We start from the raw sequence: 9,435 nt of genomic DNA on the forward strand, positions 1-9,435 counted from the left end.
TTGGGGGTGGGAATGAGGATTCGTTCACCTACCTTCTTCCACTTGCTTTCAGTCAGTCTTGGTTCTTCTGGCTTGTCCTGGGACTCAGATGCAAGGCCACCCCTTGCCACCAGAGGGAGCCCTGGGACCAGACAAACTGTTGAGTGTGGTCGGTTATGGAGAGTCACCCCAAATGATATGTTTTGAGAGCCTGCTCTGAGCTAGGGCTGGCACTGGGCTGTGGGAGCACACACAGGAACCAATTCCCCTGGCCCCTGTCCTCAGGGAACGCACAGGTTCCAATGCAGTATTCTGATAGTGAAGACAGCAGGTCTCTGCCAGGCCATCCTAAGGGGAAGGGCCTCACCATTTGGACTTCGGAGCAGGCAAGCTGGGGTGGGAGCTCCCTGGCACAAACTCCTGCTGATGGGGGTATGGCGGGGCATGGGAGGCTTCTTGGTGCTGCTGCAAGCCCGTTTTTTGGAGCCCGATGATGTCCAGTGACCACACATAGGACCCTGCTCCAAGTACAGGACAACTTTATTGAACCTGGGCTGGGTGATGCTAACACCTTTCACATCAGTGCCTCCCAGTGTTGGCCTTTGCCCCCAAGACACTTCCTGTCACCACAACTAGTGATATCTGGTATGAACCCCTCCCAAGGATTGGGGTGAGGAGCTTCCCTTGGGAGTGATGGTGGCAGCTAACACAGAGGACACAGGGCTAGGGCTGAGGCATGGCCTCAGCTGAGGTGGAAGAGCTGGACAAAGGTGTTGGTCAAGATGATGAGGATGCTGACACCGCCCAGGCTGCTGAGTGCTGGGGCCGCGCCTGTTTGTTTCTTGGTGGTGGCAAAGGAGGTGGAGGGGTTCTTGGTGGGGGTGGTGCCTGCCATGGTTCGGGCAGTGGCTCGGGCAGTGGCTCGGGCAGTGGCTCGGGCAGTGGCTCGGGCAGGGGTGTGGGCTGGGGTGCGGGCTGGGGCGCCGGCAGCGACAGTGGTGCGAGCTGGGGTGGTGGTGACCGTGCCCGGCGTGGTGGTTTCCAACATTCCTCTTTGTATCTACAAGAAAAGTGGGGCAAGCTTTTGAATCTCAAGTTTGTGTAGAGACAGAGATCCCCTCCCCAACACAATAGTCCTCACTTCTCTGTCCTGTGACCATGACTTCTGCCACCAGTTCCTGTGGAGACAATTGGCTGCTTCCTGCCTTGACACAGGCAGGGTCACAGGCGGTGCCTGGCCCACCTCCCACAGAACCTTCCTGTCACCTCCAGGTCACTAGCTTCTCCAGCATGTGGAAGATAGGGGAGCGTGTGGCCCCAGCCTCTGACCTTACCAGCTAGGCTAGGGGCTTAGCCTCTCTGAGCCCCAGGTTCCTCATACTGTGAACGGGGAGAGGAGCACATCACTCGGCAGTGGGGTGGGGAGCGGGGACACATGAGACAAGGCTGATGAGAAGGCAGCTGGCAACGTGTGGGTGAGTAGATGGATAGATGGGGAGGGTACGATTTTCTCCCTGAGGACATGGCCAGATGGTGATCAAACTGTCCTCAGTGCATGATCAAGCTGCAACTAAAGCTGCCCCTGATGGAGATTAAGCCGTTTCTGGTGGTGCTCAAGCTGTTCTTGATGGTTGATTGAGCTGTTCTTCATCAAGCTCTTGATGACTCCCTCTCTTATGCTGACTAGAGCCCTCCAGGCACATAGGATGCTGTTGAAGCTGCCTCTGGGAATAGCAGTTGGTTTTGAGAATTCAGCTATTTCTGGAGTGGGCGATTTCTACCTTCTCTACGTTCCCAAACACCTAGGCTTGTCTCGCTGGGGGTTCCCTGTCACCTCCAGAACAGGATCAGGTTCCACTTGAACATTTCCTGGCCCTTCCTAATAAGACCATTTCCCCAGGCTCCTTGTGGATTGATGCCATCCTCACTCAGGGTTGTCTTTCCAGGCCTCTAAATTCACTATTATTCCACAGTACCCCTTGGGTGCCTCAGTGTTCCTGGCACTCTGAAAATTCTCCCCAGCCTCAGGTACAGGCTTCTGTTCAGGGGCAGCCCTCAAGCAGTCTGAACCCAGCCAGAAGGGCGAGATGGCTAGGGGCCAGACCCCTCTTGGTTCTTGGTTTGCCTGCTGGAGCCCTTCTTCCTCTGTATCCATGGGAGAAGACTGGATGCCTAGGAGCCTGTATTCCCTTCCTTGTATACTAGGCAGGTCTGGGGAACCTGGGCAGTGGTGCCAGGGGCTCTGAGGGGTTGGTCTTACCTGAAGCATAACCAGGAGGCTGATGGTGAATAGGAGGAAGAAGCCCTTCATCTCAAAAGGATCTTGGTAGCAGCGTTTGGAGATAAGCTTGGGGCTGTCTGCAGGCTCCTCAAGGCTTGGCTGTTTTTGAACAAGGGAGGCGGGGTGAATGGGAGAGGAAGGAGGGCCTATGGGGTAGGGTGGGGTGTTGCTTCCTTTTTACAGATCTCAGGGTTGAGGATACGAGGCCCCTAGGTTCTAGGGCCCAGGCTGATGGTGCATTCTGGGTTGGGAGCCAGCAACATCCCTACCTCAAGGGATAGTAGGTGGGCAAGACAAGGGGGCAGCTGGGGGGCAAATAGGTACCTGGGCTGGGGTAAATAGGTACCTGGGCTTGGAGTCATGCCTGCTGGGGACTGACTTTTGGTTTAATTGCCTATCAATTCTGCAACTCTGGGCCAGACACTATACCTCTCTGAGCCTTTAACAAAAGAGCAGCCAGAGAATTGAGTACAATATAACCCCCTTAAGTGTGCCAACACATGGTAAATTATATATAATACAAAAGATATATATATATATCTTTTTTAAAAGATTAGGGTGGGGGTTTTGAAGCTGAAAGAGAAAAGGTTGGGATAGATTTAGGTTTCAAGGTAAGGTGGTATATGGCTGCACAGGTCCAGAACATTAATATTTGGGTTTAGGGGAGGGACAGTAGATTTCTGTGGAAACTAAGGGGCATTGCCTTAGTACATTGGGAACATGGCTTCTAGGCAGGCTCACTTCCTCTGAGCCTCATATCTCTCACTCTAACTGAGAGCAGTAAAGTGAATTATTGCTGAGGTTTCTTAAGTAAGCCCTAGCATTTTGTGATCTGGGTAAAGAAAATAGGAGATGGATTGTTTGTGTCAGTCTAGGATGAAGGGTTGCAGGGCTAGTGGGGGGACAAGCAGGTGACTAAACTGCAGTGGGAGGGATTTGGGGTGAGGGATAGCTGTCCCAGGAAGGGATGGGGACAAGGTGAATCATAAAGCTACTTGGGCCATGCTCCATTCTTTATTCTTTGTATATTTTCTCACTTTATTGTTTCAGTGGGGCCCTGCAGTAGGTCTTTTAACTATTCCCACTTTCCTGCTGAAGAAACTGAGGCTTAGATATTAACTGACTTGTCCAAGGTAATACATGGTGGAGGTAGTCTCATTTGAACTTGAACCTAGGTCTGTCTGAAACCACAGTCATGCATGTAGCCTCTGGGGCTGCCCTAGAAGTGTTGATTTCCTGTCCCTGTTCTTCCTGGAGAATCCAGGTGTTGACTCCTTAGCCCAGCTCCAGCCTCACCCACTCTCCGTTTCATAGTCTGCTTCGTGTCTCATTTGCCTTCCAGGTAGTAAAAGAAAAGTCCCTCTCACTTCCCTTTTATTGCTTTGGGCCTCCTGTTGCAAGCCTCAGAAGAACCCGAGTGGGCCCTAGGGACCTACAGCCCTGGCTAAAAAGAACTGAGAGTCCACTGGTGAGGAAGTGAAGCAGTGCAGAGGGAAGGGCCAGGGGCCTTGAGGACCCTGGGAGGGAAATGGGAAGGGCTCTCAATGACCAACCCCTGCCCACCCCTGTCGGCTTCTTCCCTGGAAGTCTTTCTGAGCCAGACTCAAGTATCAGCTTTTTTTAAGCACACTGATGGGTATGGGTGATTGTGGGGGCTCATAAAAGTTGGGGAGGCAGCATGTGCTGGAAGGGCACTGGCCCAGGAGACAGGAGAGCCATGTTGACGTCCAAGAGCACTCTGCTGAAAGTTGGCCCTGGCTCACTCAGCCATCTTCTTTCCTCTTACGAGGAGGCAGCTGCACAGACTAAGCCCTGGGGACAGCCATGTCGTACCTGTTTCATGCTGCGGATGCATATGAGGATACTTTGTAAAACTTTTCTCACCCCAGAAATTTTATTTTCACATTCTGAGCTTCTGTGGCATGAGCCTGAGCTGCTAGTGGTGGTGGGGCCTTGTATGTGATGGAAGGGTTTTTAAGGGTCATCAGTACTTGGGGCATGGATGTCCGGAGTCCATCAGTACTTGAGAGCAGTGACACTTCACACCATTACCTCTCCTGCCCTCTCCTCTGAGCAGTTTTATTCTGTCTTGACAACATCTGGATAGACAGAAACTTGGTCACAAAACTCCCATTTTGCAGATTGGAAAACTGAGGGCCAAAGAAGGGCAGATTAATGGCAGACCTGGAGATAGAACCTAGACACCTCTCGACTTCAGTGTCCTACTGTACACTTTCTCCAAACCTGAATTCTGAACCTTAACTAGCACGGTGGGAAATCTCAGTCCACAACCCCTGCAACTCTGCTCAGAGATCAAGACCAACCTTTTTAGCATGATATTCAAAGACCCTGCCTTTCTTCCCAAGTCTGGTGTTATGGGTTACATAACATCCCTCCCATACACCCTAGCCTCCAAACACATCCAGCTTGCATCTCCTTAGCTTAGCTTCTCTGGGCTCTTTTTATTTTTTTATTTTTAGATAGAGGAGAAGGGAGGGAGAAAGAGAGGGAGAGAAACATCAATGTGTGGTTGCTTCTCGTATGCCCCCTACTGGGCACCTGGCCCACAATCCAGGCATGTGCCTTGACTGGGAATGGAACCAGCAACCCTTTGGTTCACAGGTCAGCACTCAATCTTCTGAGCCACATAAGCCAGGGCTCCTGGTGCTTTTATATTCCATGTATTTTCTCTGCAAGCAAGACCCTTCTCTAGTTTTTTCTTTTCTTTAAATCTAGCAAACTCTTATTTGCCCTTTAAGACTCAGCTCAGAAGCCCCTTCCCTGGGAAACTTTCCACTTCCCCCCTAGGAAATTCCTTCAAAGAGAGAGTTCCTCAGTATTACAAGAGCCCCTTCTGTTGGTCTGTGCTGTAAAGATTGTGTCAACCTAGAATGTGGTCTTGTCCTTTGAGGAGGTAGTAGGTCTTCCCACCTCTTTAACCCAGCATAGCACAGAACATCGTGCAGAGTATGCGTTAGGGAGAGCTGGATGTGTGAATGTAAGGTGACCACTCCCACCTCCAAGCCTTGCATGCCTGTATTCAGTCAGTTAGACATATTATGGATATTATGAGGCAACAGTAGACTAAGTATTAGAGAGTTACTAACGCAGGATAAAATTAAGGGAAGAGAGAGGTGAGCCTTTCATTTGGGACTGTTTTTTCCCTAAAAGTATTTGCCACTTCCAGAAGGGACAGCTGAGAAACTGAGCAGAGCTTTCTACAAATTTATGAGGCTAGGAGGAGAGAAACTATATAGTTGAAGATCTGCTAAGAAAGGGAGACTCTGGTAAACTCCCTCACTCCCCCACTGGGCTTTGGGTTGGGACCATGAAAGATTGATTACCCCTGGGAGTAGGCAAAAAGGAAACAGCAGCCCAGCTCTCACAGAAATGATAATAGAAACAATAACATAATAGATCCAGATAATCCAATTACCAAGTAAACTTTCAAATAACAGTGCTTAGTTTATTCAAAGACATATAAGACAAGCTTGAGAACTGTAAATTATGGAAAAGAATCAAATGAAATTTCTAGAACTTAAAAATACAATAATAGAAATTAAGAACTCAGCGGTATGTTTAACACCATTGGACACAAATGAAGAGAGAATTAGTGAAGTGGAAGATGGATCCTAAGAAAATATTATAGCGTAATAGATGTCTTAAGTGCCTGCATGTGTCAGATACTTTTCTAGGCAGTACGTGACTAGACAGAACAAGAAGGCAGAGTCCCTGTGCTCACAGAGCTGACATTCAAATGGGGGGAAGGCGAATTTAAAAAAATGGTAATTTCAGATTTCAATAAATGCTATGAAGAAGTCAAGAGGGTAATGTGAGAAAAGAGAAGTGTGAAGAGGACATATATTAGGTAAATGTTAGAGGAAGACCACTCAGAGGAAATGTCTGTGTTGAGACCTGCAGAACCAGAGGGACCTAAGCATGCAAAACACCTCAGCTCACTCCCTGTCCCAGTTTCACAGTGGTTTTTTGGTGACTGTCCCCAAGGCCCATCACAGTCTCACATAGGGCAGGTGCTTAATATGTACTTGAACTCAGTGATGGAATGGAATACTGCAAGGACGAAGATAGAGGAAAGGGGTTGCAGCATGTATTACAGGATGATCTGCCCTTCATTTTTCATCCCTCCCACATGAAGGCTGTGATCCCAATGCAATGTAGAGCTTTCCAAGGTAAATCTTCATCCATCTGTCTGTTCTCCCATCCATTTAAGACAATTTATTGATACCTACTGGCAAGATGAGTGAGGGTCCCTGAGGAGTTCATAGTCCAGGAGGGAGACACATACTGAAATCATCACAAAACTGTAAGAAATATTATGATGCGCCCTGGCTGGTGTATCTCAGTGGATTGAGCATGGGCCTGTGAACCACCCGATCATGGTTGGATTCCCAGTCAGGGCACATGCCTGGGTTGCAGGCCAGTTCCCAGCAGGGGACTCATGAGAAGCAACCATACATTGATATTTCTCTCCTTCTCTCCTTCCCTTCCTCTCTAAAGATAAATAAATAAAATATTTAAAAAAAAAGAAATACTATAATGGCCGTGGGACTATTAGAATGTAGAGTATAATTCTGCTTGGGGGGAGTGGCCATATTCATGGGGGAGGGGACATTTGAAGTAATTCTTGAAGGATTGGGGGGGATTTTCCCAAGGGGAAAAGGCAAAGAAGGATGTCCCCATTGGAAGGAGAAGCCTGAAACAGGAGGGAGCATAACAGTTTCTGGAACACTGAGGAAGGTGGAGGGCAGACTCATAATATCAAGGCCTGAGATGTCATGCTAAGTGAGGGTTGGATGCAAGGGGGTAGTGATGCGAGTGGAGAAGAGGAGGAAGGTTGGAGAGCTGGGTGTCTATTCTGAAGAAATACATGGACTTAGAGGACTTCTCCGTCCTTTATTATTTACTTTTCCCTCCTAAGCTGCTAGGTTCCAATCAATTCTTTAGTCCCAAAGGGTCATAACTGATAAGGATCTTTCAGGAAATGACCTAAAAGCAAAGTAGACTACATCTATTCTCAAGAATAGGGACTTACAGAGCCATTTTACTCCGGGGCTGGGGTGTCCTTCCTCATCCTACAGGTGAGGAACAGGCCTGGAAAGACCCTTGTTCAGAACCTCCCTCCTACCAATCCAGGAACTTTCCACCATTGTCAGGCATCCACCATGGGACAGAAACAAGAAGAGACCATGCCCTGGCTCGTGTGGCTCAGTTGGTTGGGCACCATCCTGCAGACGAAAGGTTGTGGGTTTGATTCCTGGTCAGGGCACGTGCCTGGGTTGCGGGTTTGGTCCCCAGTTGGGACATGTGCAGGAAGCAACCGATTAATGTTTCTCTCCCTCTCTTTCTCCCTCACTTCTCCTCTTTCTGGAATCAATTTAAAAAAAAAAGAGGCCGGAGGTAGAGGGAATCCTGGGTGAACTTGGAAGCTGGACAGATTGACCTCCAATGTCCTCCCAAAACTCAAATCTTATGTGAGCCCAGAGACCTAGGAAAAGGTTTTCAGAACCCTTTAAAATGGGGGTTAGAGCAATATAGATTAGAAGAATAAATAATAGATGAGCTTAGACTCTTGTTTTTATAACTTTATTTTCAGGAAACGCCTTTAAAAAATAATGTGGCATGGTTATGAGAAAGTTAATTTACCCAATAATCCTGTGAGGTAGGCTTATGTTAGGATCTCTATTTACAGATACAGAAAGTGAGGCTCAGATAAGTGATGTAGCTTCAGCAGAAACAGCCAGCGAGTGATAGCACCCAGCCTCATAGACTTGTTAAATGATGCTGAGCCATAATATAGTCTCCATAAATGATAGCTATTATTATTTTCCAAGTTTCTACAATGGCAACAAGTACATTTATAATAAGGCTCTGACTTCTCTTAATACATGTTATTTAAAAAATCATGAACTGGCCCACCAGGTTAGAGGGCTCCCTCTACCTCACATAAATTAGATGTTTGCTGAGTGCCTGCTGCAGAGTATCAGGCAGAGGAAGGTAAGAGGAAGGTATGTAGCAAGTTCTGATGCCTGGGTACATGCCAATTCATGCTTCCCAGCCTTGCTGAGGCAGGAAGCAGTGGGGAGAACATAGCAGGTCTCATGAGACCAGAGCCCACTGCCTCCCTTACTGTTGGTCCTTGCTGAAGGAACACAGGCAAGGTGACAATATAAGGTTGCTAGTGCCCTGACCATAGCTCCAACCCCCCAAAATCACTTGGCCCCCAGCATGACCTCAAACTTTCTCGTCTCATACATTAAGCCTCAGAAAACTTCTGGGAGCAGCTCAGCAGTAAGAGAACTCTCTCACCTCCAACTTCCAGTCACACTCTCACCTGAACCCCTTCCTTGGCAATGGGCATGTACCACCTGCACCTTGGCGTATCTTTGCCTGCCTGTTTTACTAAAGTGGAAGCTTCTAGAAAGAACCCAGCCTCTAGAGACAGACAGTTCTGGGTTTTAATCTACTTCTACTGCCTTCTACCTACATAGTCTTAAGCAAGTAAGCAAGTCACTTCACTACTCAGAGCTTCGGTTTTCTCATCTACAAACTTCCTAATGTTGGCAGCAGGCACTTGGAAGGCACTCTTTAGTTGGCAACTCCCTTTAGCCTCCAGCTGGTGTGTAAAGAATGCTCAGTTCGTCTTCCTGATACACCAAGGTTGTGGTTCACCGGATTAGGGCACATACAAGAAGCAACCAGTAAATACATAAATGGCAAATCTGCCCTCCCCTGAATGCAGTAGATTAGAGAGTCAAATGGAAAAATGTTAAAAAGTGCAGTCTGAGACATGCAGAGAAAGGTTTTTGGTGGTTAAGCTCAGGCATAAAGAAGTGGGTTCCTCAGAATCACAGAAATGGAGCTCACATGGAGGGTTACAGTGGGAGAGTGGGAGGAGGTGAGGGGGAGAAGGTACGGAGAATAAGTAGCATAGATGGTAGGCAGAAAATAGACAGGGGGAGGTTAAGAATAGTATAGGAAATGTAGAAACCAAAGAATTTATATGTACGACCTATGGGCATGAACTAAAGCAGGGGAATGCGGGTGAGAGGATGTGTGCTGGGCAGAGGGGAATAAAGTGCGGGGAATGGGGCAACTGTAATAGCATAATCAATAAGATATATTTTTAAAAAAAGAAGTGGGTTCCTGAAATCAGA

The 9,435-nt window shown here is 48.1% G+C and overlaps 1 protein-coding gene across 1 annotated transcript; it reads right to left on the minus strand.

The window, feature by feature from the left end:
* Window positions 1–501: 501 nt before the first annotated feature.
* LOC118977779 (UV excision repair protein RAD23 homolog B-like) lies at window positions 502–2,372 on the minus strand. Its single transcript, XM_037032870.1, has 2 exons — window positions 2,240–2,372; window positions 502–1,039 (listed from the first exon to the last, which is right to left on the minus strand). Exons 1-2 carry the CDS (start codon window positions 2,288–2,290, stop codon window positions 722–724), a joined length of 369 nt encoding a protein of 122 aa, XP_036888765.1. The 5' UTR covers window positions 2,291–2,372; the 3' UTR covers window positions 502–721.
* Window positions 2,373–9,435: the final 7,063 nt, after the last annotated feature.

The sequence above is a fragment of the Sturnira hondurensis genome, unplaced genomic scaffold (assembly GCF_014824575.4).
Source record: "Sturnira hondurensis isolate 20B ecotype Veracruz unplaced genomic scaffold, ASM1482457v3 Scaffold0021555, whole genome shotgun sequence".
NCBI lineage: Eukaryota > Metazoa > Chordata > Mammalia > Chiroptera > Phyllostomidae > Sturnira > Sturnira hondurensis.